Source organism: Parasteatoda tepidariorum, chromosome 9 (assembly GCF_043381705.1).
Source record: "Parasteatoda tepidariorum isolate YZ-2023 chromosome 9, CAS_Ptep_4.0, whole genome shotgun sequence".
Classification (NCBI taxonomy): domain Eukaryota; kingdom Metazoa; phylum Arthropoda; class Arachnida; order Araneae; family Theridiidae; genus Parasteatoda; species Parasteatoda tepidariorum.
In genome coordinates, this window is record NC_092212.1 from 4146068 (window position 1) to 4164217 (window position 18150).

Consider the following 18150-nt stretch of genomic DNA (forward strand, 5'->3'; position numbering starts at 1 on the left):
TTTCCACACGCTAATGGAGAAAGCATGTGAAGTGTTGCCATAGGAAAAGAGTTCTGCTCTACGCCACCTGCAGCCCATTTCGATCGCCAATATGGAAAAAGGGGATTAAAAATTTATATTTTAATAAAAGGACCTACTTTTAACAACCAAATTTTTTTAACCCAGAAATATTATAGTTCTGATGTAAAAAAAGAAAAATTTTATTTTATAGACTATCAAAAATAAACTGAAGAAAAATGCTTCTATGTTAGATTTCTTTATACTTTTAACTAAAAAATTAAACAAAAAACATCAATTTGATGAAAAATATTTATCCACTATATGTCTTATTTTCCTTCGAACTGCCTGGATAGAATAATTATGGATGTGAATATGAATAGATAAAAAAAATGAGGCTACAAATTAATATTTAAAAAAAAGAATGCTTTTAGCACAACGAGAAGCAGAAATATTATAATCCTTGGATCTGTAGTTTAAAAAATCTAGTGGAATCACTGTCTTACTCTTGTCAAACCTTAAAAACCGTTTTATTGTAGGATCCCCAACAGAAATCTTCTCTCTTTTACAAAATAATAGACAAATTATTGTTTCTTTTGCATTTACATGCAAATAAGAAAAATTTATATTGCAAATTTAATCAGTCATACCCCAAACTATGATCCTGATAGTCATAGCCATTAAAAAAATTTAAACGTGAAGGTAATCAAAAAACAATAAAAATTTAATACACTGTCAATAAGTACCTAACCCAAATATGTTACTTTTAAATGCACAAAAACTATATCACACGAAATTTTTACACCAAATAAGAAAGCAAATACACAAAGTATAAAACCCTGGTTGCAATATAAACTTTAGTTATTCAAAAATTATAAATCATAAGTAGAAACGGAAGGGAACTACAACTAATGAGGGAGTATTCCCGGCAAATTGTTGTTCATACCCAATATACGAAGCATTCAAAAAAAATAATAATAAATAAATAAATACGTGGAATATGAACTTTTTAAAAATAAAAGATACGAGCATACATTTATGCAATCATGCTAATAAATTTTATTGTCAATAATATTCACCAGAAGTAAGGATAGGAATCTAACATATGGTTTTACGTAAGTGAAAAAATTTTCTGTTGAAATAATTATAATCATCTTGTTTAAATTTAACACTGTTAAGACAAATGATTGACAATACAATGGAGATAGAAAACTAATTATGGCCAATATAATTGTAATTGTTTACTTTGAACTAACGGAAAGTTAAACAGTTTAAAATGTAACACGTAAATCCATCAATGTGAGAAAAAAATATTAAATAGCAAAGCGTCAATAAGCTTTGGCAGCAAATTTATAATTACAAAGCGAATACTTAATTAAAATCACTTACCAATCCAGATCGGATAAATCGTATTTCCCATCTTCAAATATACAAGTAGGACGAGAAAAATGAAACAAACAAATAGTAAATATCACAAATAAAATCATGTTTTCAAATTAAAACTAATCGGCGAAATCAAAATTATAATTATTCATTTAAAACGCTCAATGACAACATGCAGATGATTCATGAGCAGCTTCTCAATTTTAGTAAATAATGCAAACAGCGGACAGAGCACAAAATTCTCATTGCCAAGCCTTCAATGAACTTTTTCCATACTTCGTTGTTATAAAATGCGAATCGAATGAGAAAGCGAATGAAAGCTCACCATCACGTGCAGCTTCCGCGCGATTTGTCAAATATTACGTCATTTATAGGGAAAATCTCAGCGTGGGGAAAAAGAGGAAGCCAGAGGGATATTAATAATAGGGCATTAGCACAGCCAAAAGTTTAATCTACGAAAATGTTTAAAACAATATTGGGTGGCTTAAAAAAAAAAAGTTTTATTATAGAGGACAAGCAAAAATGTAACTATGGTTTATTCTTGGTAGTTAATCAGTTTTCTTTGGAAGAAGAGACGAGAGATTTAATAAGTTGTAATGATTATATTTCTCACATCATTGATTTGATGGTACTTTTGCGCTATCAGCTTTTTTAAATGGATCTTCTTAGCAAATATTTCTTCTGAAAAAGGAGGATGTTTCCAACTGAAAGAGAACTTTCGCTCAGCTCAGCTACAAAAAGAACTACAAAGTACAAGAAGAAAAAAATGCAGGCCATGCGACATAAATAAATTGCCTACTTACCTCTAGTTGTAAAGAAAATTGTACAAATTATACTCATTCTTATAATGATTTGGGTCTTCTTCCCTAGGATTAAACCAAATAAAGAGTTTGTATGATTTACTCAGGAGAAATTAAGCCAAAGATTTGTTCATATTATATTTTTTCAGCCATTCGTCACAGCTATTTAACCAGTATAACATTGTAAGAGTAACCCGATATTAAGTCACTTCACTGTTCACACTGATTTTTTATAGATTTGTCCTCCGCCACTATATTCAGCCTAGAAAAGATTCACACAGCGTATTCAGACTGATCTATAATGATTTTTTAAATATGAATTANTGTCATTAAAAAATTGATGTAAGTCATAAAGGCATTATTTTCCTACAAATGTTTTTTCATCCCTAATTTAAAGGTATTTACTTGTACTATTATTATTGTGTTTTTGATTTTGTTTGTTTTCTAAATTAAGAATTTAAGAGGATTCCTTTTATCATTACTATTATTCGAATAACGTAATTCTACGTTACTATTTAAGATTATTTAAATCGGTGTCTGATCCTATTAACCGTTCTACAATTATTATTTTTTGGTGAAAATTTAATATACTATTATGAATTACGGTTAAAGAGATTCGTTAAATGATTTAGAACTTAACTTTCAGCTTTATTCACAAATTCACGAATGCAAAAATAGTAAATTACAGTTGTGAACTCCTCAAATTTGATATAACAATAAACATTTAATTTTAAATGTTATTTCAAAAAATTATTACTTAGAAAAATGGCTTATGTTCACTAATAAATCTTAATTGTATCGTAAGGGAAAATATTCGGACTTGGGAAGTGGCAGGGCAAAAGCTTTTTTTAGTACATATACTTTTAGTTGAATAATTTCAACTGTTTTATGCCAAGAAACAGCAATTGTTGTGTAGCAATCATCGGGGTTGTTGAGCGCTAGCGAACTGGGCCTTAGCCGTTTGGTACTTAATGCTAGTATAATTTTGTGATCCGCATTCAACGATTTACATGTTTCCTTTATTTCTTGTTTTACTCATCATTTAAGTGATGTATAAATAGCAATGGAAAATTCTGATCTCTGTCAGCTTTGAATAATAATAACTTAAGAATTCGCTTGCGGAATATTAAAAAATAATGATTTAGTGGAGACCTAATACCCTACTTTTTTTTTTTTTACTATGAGTATTGTCTTGTTAATACAAACAGACAAATGCACTATTAAGGGCATAATTATGCCTCAAATGTTCACCGAATTTATGTTGAGGGAAAAAAGTAAAGATGTGCTTGACCGATCAATGACGCAATAGTTGTTAAAAAAATGGACAAGGAAAATCCCTTTGATCACTGGAAATCTCTTGTATAGCTAAATCAATTTGTGACACAGTAACAAAATGCTAAATATACTTTTTTCAAAACACACGAGATAGATGCTTAAACTTTTAAAAATTGCATCTCCCTTCTTTCTTGAAAAAAATTATTTGCATCACATCTAGTGAAATCAGCTTGCATAAAGAATTGAATTTTATAATCGCCAAAACATTTCAGTTTCAAACAATATCAGATCGATGATTTTAAATCAAATTTAAATTTATAAGTTAATAAATAAATAAATTAAAATAAATTATTTACTTGTTTATTGTGTATTTAATATTTTGGATCCCCTATCCATATAATGAAATAGTTTTCTTACGAAATAATAAAACTTTTATGTTTGAGTTAAATGATTCTTTTAAGTGTATTCCAATACATAAAACAGGGGGAAAATGGTAGTTATTCTTCAAAATTCCATTTAAAAAAAGAATAACTCTTAACTTCTAACGGAGATAATTGTTCTTTATTAAATGTCTATTTCGCTGTAAAAGAATGCCTCCTGATGAGAATGTTTACGTTTTTCTATAAAATTTTCCACTTATTTTAATTTGTCACCCTTTCTCATGATTTTCTGTTATGAAGCTGAGCAAAACTCGTTTATCTTAGTTCCTCTCATCAGAATAGAGATTAACTGTTTTTATCATCAGTTGGCATGATGATATTGCTCGCTCAACTCAGGATAGTCAAACCTGATCATCAATGATCAACTTATGATAGTCAAAATTTACCATTATCAATTTTCTCCGATACATATCTCTTTCGAGGGGCAAAATTATCATTATAATATTTTATACCTATATTAGTATATTTGGTATTTATGACATATGTCAACGGTTATATAACCCTTCAACATTTGAGTTTTATGCGAAAAAAATTCATCTGTGGCAGCAAACCGAATATACATTTTTGAAGGGAAAAAAATTAAATAGGAATTTGATAAGGACTTAGGAGCATGACCATTTTTCAATCCGACCATTTAAACGCTACGTTTAAAATATTTAAAATTAGTAGTGTAAAAAAGTTCTTTTAATTCGAATTCATTTAAATATTAATACACTATCTTTGCTACCACTGGAAAAATACTTTTTGAAACAATGGAGAACCCGTTGTAGAACTCTTATCAAAATTGCACCATTAACCATATTGTACCAGTGGTATTTACCGTAATAACAATAGTACAATATGGTAAATGGTAATTATTATAGTACTATGTACTGCTGGTACTTAGCATAATAATGGTATTTACCATAATACCAGTAGTACACAGTACCATAATAATTAAACGTCACCTGTGTAGAACGATTTTCTTCGGTTCCCTTAATCGAATTTCGAATATACATAGCTTATTTTAAATTTTTCAATTACAGCAAACTGCTTAATTTTTTTTAATTTCAACTAATGCATTTCACCAACATTAATTAAGCATCATTGTCGTCGATAATAGTATGGCAATTTTTTTTACGGTTCCTCCAAACGAGTAAGTACTATTACTCTTGTTTTTTTTAAAAAAACTTCAATGTACATATATTTCCTAAATTAATTAAGAATCGTTTGTGTTAATAATAGTATGGCGATTTTTATGTTTCTTCTAAACGAATTAGTACCACTTTCTCATTAATTTTGCCTCGGAATACATGATCACTCTTTTCTTCTTTTATTTCAAAGGGATACCTGCAAGTGACGTAGTGTGGGTATATCTATTTTGATTGGTTGTAGAAACGTGGCATTTGCTTACGATAACAACTGTTCTTTCTATTCTATATCGTGTAAGCCAAGCCCGTCAAGTATCAATTCTCTTTAATGACACATTCTATATTCTTACACAAAGATTCTTTTACAAAAATTTCAATTGTTTTATTACATATTTCTTACTTAACACAATGACAGGCATGAAGCCATGTAGAACATAAACTAATTGTGCGTAGAAGTTGCCAGGTACTCAAAACAAACTAAATACATAACACTAAAATGCATAAACAAATAATGGATCTAAGTTAAGTAAAATACGTAGACGAGAAATAATTATATTTCAACAAATTCGATGGGCGATACGGCGTCGTATTTAATTAACTTCACGTTAATTTACATTCTAGCTTATGTGGAGAAATTTAGCTCAACTCTAACGCCATTTTGTTTATAAACGATCAGCTGGAGCTGACGTCATAGGTCACATGTGTGTGTATCGTGTTCTTTTTCTTGGAGTACCCAATTACCGCCGATTTTAAATAATAAATTTTTTACAGGCACATTTTAAAAAAATAATTATAACTGAAAAAAAAAATAACAGTGGTATCCGATCAAAACACATAGTAAATTTTTGTAATATTTTAAAAATAAAATGAAACATGTATACTCTCCCTGAATAATTTAAACAAAATGCTGAACTTTAGCATAGAAAATACTTTGTTTCAAACATTTAAATAACATCAGTTTAGATAAATTTACCTTAAAAATCTGATAAGTATTTTCATTGTTAATCTGATAAAGTTATTAATATTTTGATTTATGTAGTGTGTATCTACTTTGTTTCTCCGTCCCCCCCTCCTTGATAGATAATTTTGACACAATAGGTAAGAACAATCATAAAAAATGGTAAGTGATCAGAAGGGGGTGTTCACTCAGCGTCGCCGATCGAAAATGAGCATCCCGTGGATAGCGTAAGTTAATTTTATTTTTTTTTATTACTATTTTACCATTCAAAAAATAAAGAAATAAAAATAAATTAAGTAAATAAATGCATATATAAGCAAAATCTTTAAAATTTAAAAAAAAAATCTTTCGTTTTTCTTTAATAACCATTCATTATTTTTAAATATATGATTATTTGCATAATTATTTATCGTTTTTTTTTTTTTTTAAAGTGTTTGATTCCTTAAAAATTGTAAGAGTGAAAGTTATTGGTTTTTATCTGATAAAGATCAGTTGTGGATATATTTCCTTTTTAACCTCTGATTTATCTTTAAAATGTCATTAATTATGGATTATTTAGCTAAATACATATACAAGTTAATTATAAATTTATTTCCCAAATCCGAAAATTAAGCAGCTTCTAAAAATATTTACATTCTCAAGTATGAAACTGATGACTGAAAATGTAAGAAATGGTGACTCATAAATAGTATAAATCCATGGATGGTTATAAAGCTAAGCGCAGAATCTTAAAATTCGTCGTAAAAAAATATTTTTAATTATTTTTTTCGAAATTATATATTTTAATCAAATATAAAAAATATGGTTCGTTTAGGTTGTAAATTATTATCTATTTAAATGAAAAACGTTCTCTTCAAACCCGATTTGTGACTCAACCTTAATATTGAGTGACAATAGTTGTTATCTGTCTACCCCTTCAAAGATTATCTGAATCTTAATTTCTATGTAATTTTTAAAGATAAGGGACTGCCCATATACTCTCATTTATTTTAGACATTTTGATACCTTTATGGACTTTTTGATAAGAACACATATGGTTGCAGTGTGTTGTCACACAAAATTTGTTATCAGATACTTCTTATACTTTATACTTCTAGTACACAACGATGCTAATTTTGCTTATTTCCATTATTTGATCTCGCTGAAATGAAATTTTTGTTTGAAAGATAAAGACTGTTAACTAAATTATTTTACTCGTGAAATTGATATTGGAGAATCGTTCATCACAATGTATAATTGATCGATAACATAAATATCATTTATGTGAGCTTTTTTTCGGTCGCTTACCTCTTTAGTTTTAAAAGAAGAACTGTACTATTATTTCAGATAAATATTCATATTATTAACGTGTTAAAACTGATAAAAAACAAGTTTCCTTTAAATAAATCCTGATAATGATACAGTAATGTACTACCACTTTTTTCATTGTTAAAAAGATGTTGTTTAAAGATGTTCTAACCGTATGAATAATCTGCAAAAATCACACTTTTTTTGAAGGTTTCATCAATTATCACATTTATTTACATCAAATGGGTCTAAGTATTCTTTCCAGATAAATATTTACATCAAATGGCTGTCAACTACTACGGGTGTAATCAACTACTACTACTACTATGGTTTCTTAGTATTGTTTCAAAATAAGCATTTTTTTTTAAGTTTCCAGAATTTCTACAACACAATGTACAGAAACATCTTTAAACAATATGTAAACTATGATAATTTTCACAAAAAACGATCCTTAGAACCGCTGGATAAGATGTCTAATCATTGTATTGCCTCAAGGCGGTGTATACTTTTTCTGATGCTCTAATTACAAGCAAAAATATATTTTGATATTATTAATTATATATAAAAAAGCAAAAACAAACTGACAGTTACGAAAAAATATATTAGATTGTCGGAATTATAATTGTACTAAAATATAAAGTTCCAAAAAAAAAATTTTTTTTTTCATATAGAAAAAAGTGATCAACAATCGACTTTGTAAATTAAAGAAATATCCATGATGAATAAGTGCTTCTCTTAGATCTAAATAACTGCAAGTATGAGTAAATTCGAAAAATTATTTCTTGGAAGTGAGCCGTATTTGGAATATTTTACCTTTAACGCGGAAAAAGAGACCTGTGTTTCATATTGTATTCTATAACCATAAATTATTAAAATGCCAAATATAATATTTTCCCCTTAATTTGACCAAAACTAATAGAAAATAATGAAAAAAGCATGAAAAATATATTAATAAAAATTCTGCATTAAAGTTAACTTATTTTAATTTTTATTATTCGCTTAATACATTCGACATAATTCGATTGCGGCATATTACAGACAAATCCATTTTAGCGACAAATTTCCTGTTTAAAATCTAATATTATGGATGCAAATATTGTATGTTTATAACAAGATAAAAATTGCTAGCGTTCCGTTATTACTAAAAATTTTTCCTTCGGAAAATATTTTTTTCTTCTGCAGTTTTGTTTGCATTATTATGAGAAGAAATTTTAAATGGAAGACATTTTTTTATTTCTTTCTGGTGTCTATGCAGTAAAGAGAGAAACGAAGATCATTTCCTTCTTGTAATTTTAGCCACTCATTTTTATACAATTATTATAATTTGGAAATTTTTGTTAGAACTCTCAACACCTTTTGCCGGAAGTACACAGAGTACGCAATTCTGTCCACAACCTGTAGTCAAGCACAGTCATTACCTCCTACATCAGAAAGCCTCCACACGATTTTTTTTTAAATAAGTCGTCTGCGCAGACAATTTAAAAAGTGAACCAGTCTGCGCGTGAATCAAAATTCTATTTTAAAAGTAATTAAGAGTAATTTATCATATATATTTGAGAATTGAATCTGTCTTGGTTGACTAGTAAGTAAGACAAACCAATCATATTCATCAATTGGACAAATTTTTAGACATATATTTGCTACTACTTTCGTATTTATACAAAACTTTATATTAAATGGCTCTTTCGTATAATGATTCTTACGTAAACTGGCTAACTTTCATAGTGGTCTGATCGGACTACCTATAAAAAACCGTGTGGAGGATTTCAGTTATAGAAGGTGTTGACTAGATAAATATTTTAAATAGAAAATATTGATCAAAATAAAAGGAAAAGGTAAATATGTCTATAAAATTTTTCGTCTCTTTCCTTCACTCTATTTAAAAATTAAATATGGGAGTTTGAGTATAACGTCAATTTCAACTTCTATTATGAATTATCGTTATAGCGGACTTATGCTGTATGATTATTTACCTCATTATCATTTTAAGGTACCGTGAGAACCTTGTTATCGATCATGTAAAGCTATTGTACGAAAGGGGGTACGAGAAATGATAACTAACAGAGAATGGTAAAGCATTATAGAATAATGATAACTCTACATGACAGCCCTGTATCTGAAACAACATGTAAACCAGTCGCTGATTTACTGCTGTTCTCAGGAAGCATATTTATCAGTACAGTATGCCTGATAAAACTGAATAAGGTGGGAAAATTATTATTACAGATAAAGTAAACTCATTATATTAAATAAATAATCCCAAGAAATTATCTTATTAAAAACTTCATTCGCTTCAAAAATATACAAATTGAAAATAACAGTTAACATGTTTCAAGCGCTTCAAAAACAGGCACCCATTTTCAAGAGTAGCCAGACGTGAATGAGAAGAAACGAAAGTAATAAAAAACGAAATAATGTAATAAAAAACGTAAAGTTGCCACCAAAAAAAATGGAAAATAAAGGTGAAAAACAGAGCTAGAAAACGAAGATGATGAAAAAAAAAAAAAAAAAAAAAAAAAAAAAAAAAAAAAAAAAAAAAAAAACAGCTGGGCAAATCAGGGTAAAATGCATTTTTACTTGTTAAGTAATGTCTTTAACACGGGAATCAGCATCCATATGAATAAAACAAAATTCCAGGGCTTCAAGATAAGTTGATGTGACTGGAGGAAAAATAGTTTTGGCATTGTCGAAATTGAATTTAGATCCAAGATTCGAACAATGTGCGGCAATTGATGATTTCTCGAATTCTTGACAACGAACATATCTATCATGTGCCTAAATTACGAATTTGTTGAAATATTTTAAATTCCTTGCATTTTAACGCTACTTTTTAGTTTTTCTTCTTCAATTTATTAAATTATTTGTTGCTACTTTTGATAAAGCATATTTAATAACAGCTCCATTTACTATCCCCTAGCAGCAAAATAAGCTGTATCCTCTATGGAAAAATATTCACGAATCATGGCTGAATAATGTTTCAAAGGGCCGTTATTTTTCCGATATTGGCCTGATATAGATTTATCCGATTTACCCGATATTTTTCTGCCATTTTACAACCAATATCGGCAATTTATAGAATGGTCAGATTCACCGGATATTATATATTCATTATTCAGCAAATATAGTCCTTATATTGACCGTATATATATAAGCCATTTTAGGATTAATGTTAGGAAATCTATCTATCCAAATATTGGTCCCTCTGTGCATGGTCTACGTAGGGATACCTCATGACTTAGGGATTCGATTCCTTTTTCCCCTCGTGCTATTTTACCTTTATTCACTAGCTATATGAATAATCGGTCATAATAGCGATTTCCAGGGGTGGATTACTCATTAGGCCAGACTAGGCCATGACCTGGGGCCCCCAATAATTAGAAGCCCCCTTAAAAAAATTTTTTAGAAAGTAAATTTAAGAAAATTAAGAAAAACAATGATTAAAAAAAACAATTTCAAATATATATTAATAAAATACGATAATTTTTTTTAGTTTTAATTTAACAAAATAAAGTAAGATTTAATTTATTATTATTTATTTCAATTTTAAATATGCTTTCTTAAATGAAAAGATGTATAAATACTTTTATATTTGAGTAAATAAGAAACGTACGAGAAATAAAATTAATCCGAGGGCCCCAAAAATTTGATTGGCCCAGGGCCCCGCTTACGCTTAACCCGCCCCTTGCGATTTCCAATGCAACGTCTCCTCCATAAAAAAATATTAAATAACGAGTCTTTCTCTATACCGAAGATGGTGAACTTATTTCGATTAGTGTGTCAGAGTTAAATCGCGGCTTATTATTTACTAGTGTACAGTGTGCCACTGGTTATATTTCGTTTTAAAAAATGATCTGTAAGACACTGCTTTAATTTTAAACTATATAAATACAGTGTGTAACTATAATTGCTGTTTAGTTATTAACTCACTTTAAATCTGAAACGTGGCGGTCTCTCTCAATCGATTGCATCGAAAACATTGATGGTAAGACTTTTTAACAGCTTTGAGTAAATTTGCAAAAGATCAAATTTTTGTCAAGGTAGCTCAGGGGAATGAATGCTCGCCTCCCAAAGAGGTGAACCGAGTTCGAATCCCGGCGATGGCTGGTTGAATTCCACACCAGTGTCGCACCGACCACAGTGCTGACGTTAAATGTCCTCAGTGGTAGACGGATCATGGGTTAGGTTCTTCCTGCCTGTAGGCTAACCGCGGGAGGTTGTCACGGTTTTCCTCTCCATGTAACGCAAATGAGAGTTGGTACTGACAAAAAGGCTTTCACGAAGGCTAGCTTGTCACAATGCTTGATCTGGAAGTTCTTTTGTCTTCTGGGTTGTGTTTAAAATTACACAGCTGTTGAAATGAACATTGATAGCTATAAACTTAGAATTAGGTCGGCTGTTCAAGGCTGGTTATAAAATAAAATTTTAAAAAAATCAGATGAACTATTTTAATTGTCTTATCATTTTATAATCTTAAACTAGATTTTATGTCCTACAGCAAAATTTGCAGTTCTGGAGCTTTCCCTAGTTTAGTACTGAAATTATTTTTGACGTAATATAACTGAAAACAACTATAATAAGTCGAATTATGGTTTTCTTTAAAATGGTTTTCGTTGAAAATGGTTGTTATGTGAACAATTTATTTGAAAATTTGGTAAATTTAGTTTGATTTCAAAGCCCAGTGAAAAATACGAATGTAATTTCTTTTATAGGAAACTCTTCTTCATTATCTATTTAATAAATTGTCATTAAAAAATTCTTTTTTTCTTTAAAACAGTGCCATTTCTTTTTTGTTGGTACTTCAATCTGAATAATTTCTTGAAGGAAACTGGGATATTAAATAAATAATGGCTTATTAATTCGATTTAAATTCAATTAAAAGTCCCAAAATCATTTCGTGTTAATAAAAGAGTCCTGAACTCTTTAACTCTTTCCACGGAACCCAAAGGTTCCGTGTAACACCATTTGAGAACCACAGTGCTAGAGGTTTGAAAAAGAAAAAAAATGTTTCTTCGAAATTTTCAAAATCGAATATATTAGGCATTTCTCAAATAATATATATATAAAAAAAGAAGAATATTTTGGGTTGTTTGTTTTGTGTTGACATAGTGCTTTAGTTATGCGTTTTGAATATCTCCTTCATTTTTTCTGCAATCCGTTTTGAAGGTGATGCATAAAAAGGAGCTTATTAATTTTTAGTTTTGTCGCTTCAGCACTTTTGAGGAATCTTTAGCATCAAATATTAACGCTGTCTGAAATTCAAGGCTTCGTAATCTTGTCTCTAACAGAAGTAATAAACTATTTCTCGCATTTCAAATTACAGGGGGTTTCTGTCAGTTTTTCCAACATATACTTATTTTACAACAGATATTTCACAGTGGTTGCGAACTAAAGCAGGAATTGTAAAATAGAGGGAAGTAGATCATTAATTTAACATACATTAATTTATTTTATATGAAGTGGTGATCATAATTATTTAAAATCAAATTTACTAAACTAAGAACAAACTAGTGATACGACATGCCAACTTGCTCCAGATGGCTGGTAAATATTTTCGAGTGATAGTCTTTATATGTATAATTCTTGTTTTAGTAAATTTGATTTATAGGGTTATCATTTACCACTACTTCTAAAAAATTAAAATTTTCTGTGGTACGCCACTTGGTAAGAGTAAGCTGTGTTGAGCTTTTTAAAAAAATTTCTAAATTAACCTAAAATCTGCAAAATTTGGTTTGTAGCTCTCTATCGTCTTTTTTTAAAATATTTTGTCGAATCCGGAGCAGTTGGCATGTCTCTATATCTGCCCAAAATTAATACTGTCGTTGACTAAATATCAGCATTTTTTAACTACTACAATTCTGCTCTTTATACGGAAAATAAAAAATATTGGTAGTAACAATATTTTTTTTCTTCTATTTAGTATGGATAAACTATTTGTAGTTACCACAACTTTTTAATAAAAACGTTTTAAGAGAATGTTAGAATCAAGAAAAAATAGTGGTAGTCAATAAAGACTACCACTATTTATTTATTTTTTCAGAAAAACAAAAATTAAAACTCAGTTTATAAACTATTATTTACTACAAATTATAAAAGACGAATTTTTGTTTTGGCTGTTAATGATTGTCAATAACAGGACGAATTTATGTCATGTTGACTAATATGTGTTAACTCGTTAACACAATTACATAGAAAAACGAAAATTGTGAAAGTGAGTAATAAAGAAAAATATATAAAAATACATAAAAATTAGCAACTTTTACGTGCATATTTCCTAAAGTCAGGGTTCGTACGCATCTGGAAAATATTAATAACTGGTATCATTTTTGTTATTAAGAAGCTGAGAATTTCTTGCTTCCTCTATCGAAACAAAATTTTACATCTGCCACCTTTGGATCTTTATAGATTTGCTAAGATAATAAAATGTTTTGGTAGCTACACATACAATAATATCGAAAAATTAATATTAATATCACTACTATTCTTTAAATTTTTCCAGATGCGTTTGAACCCTGTTTAGTTGGCCATTAAAAAAACTTTTTTCCCTTTTAATACACAATCACTTTCTTGATGAACAAGACATTTTAGTAACCAAATATTAAACAGGAATATAATAAATAAACCGTAGATGCATATGCATTTTAGCATCTTCCGATTAAAATGTCTTTTTAATTTCGATGTAAATATTCTGTATCGTCCAAGAAAAAAAATGTTTGTAGCAACCGTGTTGGTTGATAAATGAACTAGTGGGGGGGGGGGGGNGGGGGGGGGGGGGGGTATAACCCGTTCTAAATAAAAATCACAGTGATATTTTCGTAAATCGAATCTTGTATAGTACAGCGCGCAAAGAAAAAAAAACTGTCCACACAAAATAACTTTTGATTGAATGGTCGGAATTTCATGCTTCAGGACTGAATCCTCAGGGTCTTGGATCAGGTCACGCCTCAGGATCTTGGGACAAAAAATTATTTTTTAAAACTCCCTTTTTTTTTTAGGAGCTATTCGTCCATTTACATACAAATTTTGTATTTTGCCGTGTAAAATTATATCATTTAAAATTAGGTAAAAAATTGTATACCTTACGAAACAAATTTTTTCGATTATTATTAAATAAAACACTAAAAAACAATAAATATTTACTAAAAATTATTTTTTGCATGAAATTATCTTTAAATAGACGAATTTAATAACTGTGTGAAAAAAAAATTTCAATTTGCTAAAAAAGTTCTGGAGATGAAACGCAATACGCAAAACGTGAAATTAACATTAAAAGGGTTCAAATTTTGAGCCGCTCTCCTGACCAAACTAATACTACCCTATTTCCCAGATAGTTTTCAGACCCTATTTCCCAGATAGTTTTCAGACCCTATTTCCCAGATAGTTTTCAGACCCTATTTCCCAGATAGTTTTCAGACCCTATTTCCCAGATAGTTTTCAGACCCTATTTCCCAGATAGTTTTCAGACCCTATTTCCCAGATAGTTTTCAGACCCTATTTCCCAGATAGTTTTCAGACCCTATTTCCCAGATAGTTTTCAGACCCTATTTCCCAGATAGTTTTCAGACCCTATTTCCCAGATAGTTTTCAGACCCTATTTCCCAGATAGTTTTCAGACCCTATTTCCCAGATAGTTTTCAGACCCTATTTCCCAGATAGTTTTCAGACCCTNTTTAATTTCGATGTAAATATTCTGCATCGTCCAGAAAAATAAAAAATGTTTGTAGCAACCGTGTTGGTTTATAAATGAATTAGTGAGTGGTTGTTTATAGCCGTTCTAAATAAAAATGGTGATATTTTCATAAAGTGAATCTTGTTTAGTGCGCAAAAGAAAAAACGGACCATTCTGCATAACCTTTGATCGAATGGTCACATCTTCATGTTCCAGGACTCAATCTTGGTATCCAAAAAATTGTATTTTTAAAATTCCCTTCCTTTTTTTTAAAGGAACTATTCGTCCATTTACATACAAATTTTGTATTTTGCCGTGTGAAATTATATCATTTAAAATTAGGTAAAAAATTGTATGCCTTACGAAACAAATTTTTTCGACTATTATTAAATAAAATACTAAAAAACAATAAATATATACTAAAAATTATCTTTTGCATGAAATTATCTTTAAATAGACGTATTTTATAACTGTGTGAAAAAAAATTTCAATTTGCTAAAAAAGTTCTGGAGATAAAGCGCAATACGCAAAACGTGAAATTAACATTAAGGGGGTTCAAATTTTGAGCAGCTCTCCTGACCAAACTAATAGGACCCTATTTCCCAGAAAGTAAAAAGGTATGTTTATTCAGAGAAAGTACGTTTTTGTATATAATTTTGCACCTTAAAATAACGCCTGCACTAATTAATTAACAAGTTTAAACCAATAAGATTGAGTCCCAGAAAGTGAGATCTGATCATTAAATTAAAAGAATAATCAGTTTTTTTTATTTTGCACTTTGTACACATAGTATTTTGGAAATAAAATTAAACAGAGCCAGGCACAGATTTTGTTGAAGCATTATTTGGCGATAAAAATTACATTTGACACATAAGTTTAAATAATGTTTTAATTTAATTTTTTCTCAGCTTTCTCTTTTGAATTTGTTTTAAAACCGTCGTTGACCCAATTTTTGGTTTTACGACTATTAATGTTCAACTCCGTAGCTAATTTTGAACCCAATCCAGAAGACAAGGGAACTCCTGGACCAAGTATTGATTGAAATTTGATTTCATGGGGGAATTTTTTGATGGGACAAACCCACATTTGCTTTACATGGAGAGGAAAACCTCGAAAAGCTCCCACGGTTACCCTGACGGCAAAGGGACTCTAACGCATGATCCGTCTACACTGAGGATATTTTACGTCAGCACTGTGGTAGGTGTGACCCGGGTGGGGAATTCGAATTAACCATCCATTGCCGGGATTCGAACCCGGTTCACCTCATTGGGAGGCGAGAGATCTATCCCCTGACCACCACGGTTCTCAAATCAGAACATTGAAGAAAAAAAAATTCTCCTTGAATTTCCAGAACAAAGTTGAAAATAGTTTCCGTTATCCATTACAAGTTATCACAGCTTTGGCCTACATAGAAGTTCTTGATAACGACTGAATGATAACAAATGTTAGACAATTGATTTTATCAGACATTGTTACTGTAAGGCATTTTAAATTCGAAACTGACTTCTTTTCTTAACTGTTTTCGAACTTTTTCCAGTAACAGAATCATTTCTGGTAAATGATATTCCCCTTCGATAAAATTATTTCAGGAAATAGAAATAGTTGGAAAAATTAACCCTTTATCCGCCGAAGTCAGTTTTTAAAAAAAGTGGCAACATGTTTGTGGTTAAATTGAGGATATATCTAATATTTATTTAACTACCAGTTCGGTTAAAAGATATAAAAACAGCATGTTTTCAGAATCAAACACAGATATCAAAACCAGTAATATATTTTAGTAAATGCGAATGTGTGGCTCATTCAAAATATATATTAACACTGAAATAATAGAGTTATCAGTCGTTATTATCTAGAAAAAAAAAAGAACGCATTCCAAAAAATAGAACAAAAGCGTTTAACCTCTAACACATGATTTGGGAAATCAATGTGGAAGCGTGGAGTGCCCCTTCGAAGCCCAGGGCTGAGTTGCCCGGGTTCGAATCCCAGAGATGGCTGGTCGGTAGTAATTCCACATTCGGGTTCCATCGACCACAGTGCTGACGTAAAATATTCCCAGTAATTGACGGATGATGGGTTACAGTCCCCTTGCCATCAGGCTATCTGTGTGAGGTTTTCGTGGTTTTCCTCCCCACAGGGTTTCAGCGAGCCTTGAAAATTTTAAGAAGCGGTGACTAAAATAAAACAAATTTTGATAATTTAACTTTTGTGTAGCCACCACTAAAAATTGTTCTCCAAAGAAAGTATGTATGCATGAAAATTCCAGCTCTTAACGATGAACTGGTATATTAAAATAAAAAATATATTCTAGCATTACCCTAAATTTACTACCACTTTTAAAATTTTTCAAGAACTGCGGGAACCCTGTGTCCATGTAACTTATATGCGAGTTAGTTCTATCAAAAAGTCCTAAACGATGGAAAATTTCTTCCAAAACTTGATCAAAGATTTCTTTTTCCTTCTGGAATTCAAAATTCAAAATTACAAAGCTAAGGAGTTACACATGGTAGTCGTAAACTACAATAAGTTATCAATAACAGTTTTTTTTTATTAAAAAAAAATTTATAAGGAAGGTTTATGCAGTAATTCGGGTAATAGGTTAAAATAATGTAATGAAAATTTATGCTATAGTTGAGATCAGACTATTTAATATTCATTTAAAAGATACTTTTCATAAAGAATGTATTCTATAATGCACAGTAAAATAGCAGTAATCTGTTATATTAAGATAAACTTAAAAGATCCATAGAACGAAATACTATTTTAAGAGCAATACGAAGCCATTTAAGGATTGTAAGTATGATATAAAAACCGTTACAATAGAATTCAAGGTAGAAGAATACATTTGATTGCGTCATTATCTTAGAGATCTAGACATAACAAAACGATTCCAATGACAAATGATTACTTTTTTTATTTTTTACTTTTCTTAAACAAATGCTATACTTTTGCATTATTGCAATAGACGTAAATTTTTCATTGCACTATAAAATACATCTTTTTTTAGAGCACTTTTGTTGGCAACAAGTTGGACAATCGTGACGTCGGACTACAATGAAGAGATTTGCAAAGTCATTAAAGAAAGTTATGGTGAGTATTCTAAGTTGTGAAAAAAATACACAAAAACTGACCGACAGAACATGTCGTAAATTAACAAGAGTTAGAAGCTTTACAGTTTTCTTCAGAGGCAAACAAGAATAATATATATATATATATA

At 29.8% G+C, this 18150-nt stretch overlaps 2 protein-coding genes across 3 annotated transcripts in view; one reads left to right on the forward strand and one right to left on the reverse strand.

Annotated features, from left to right (window-relative positions):
* Positions 1-1756, reverse strand: part of LOC107436175 (lysosomal enzyme receptor protein) — a 48360-nt gene extending 46604 nt beyond the window's left edge. For both annotated transcript variants that reach the window (XM_043052776.2, XM_043052778.2), the window contains exon 1: positions 1387-1756. In XM_043052776.2, coding sequence (XP_042908710.1) covers positions 1387-1484 — 98 coding nt within the window. In that variant the 5' untranslated portion in view covers positions 1485-1756. The remainder of the gene's footprint in view (positions 1-1386) is intronic.
* Positions 1757-6066: 4310 nt separating this feature from the next.
* The window catches only part of LOC107436174 (uncharacterized), a 72291-nt gene continuing 60207 nt past the window's right edge, over positions 6067-18150 (forward strand). The window contains exons 1-2 of the mRNA XM_021146764.3: positions 6067-6210; positions 17941-18023. Coding sequence (XP_021002423.2) covers positions 6143-6210; positions 17941-18023 — 151 coding nt within the window. The 5' untranslated portion in view covers positions 6067-6142. The remainder of the gene's footprint in view (positions 6211-17940; positions 18024-18150) is intronic.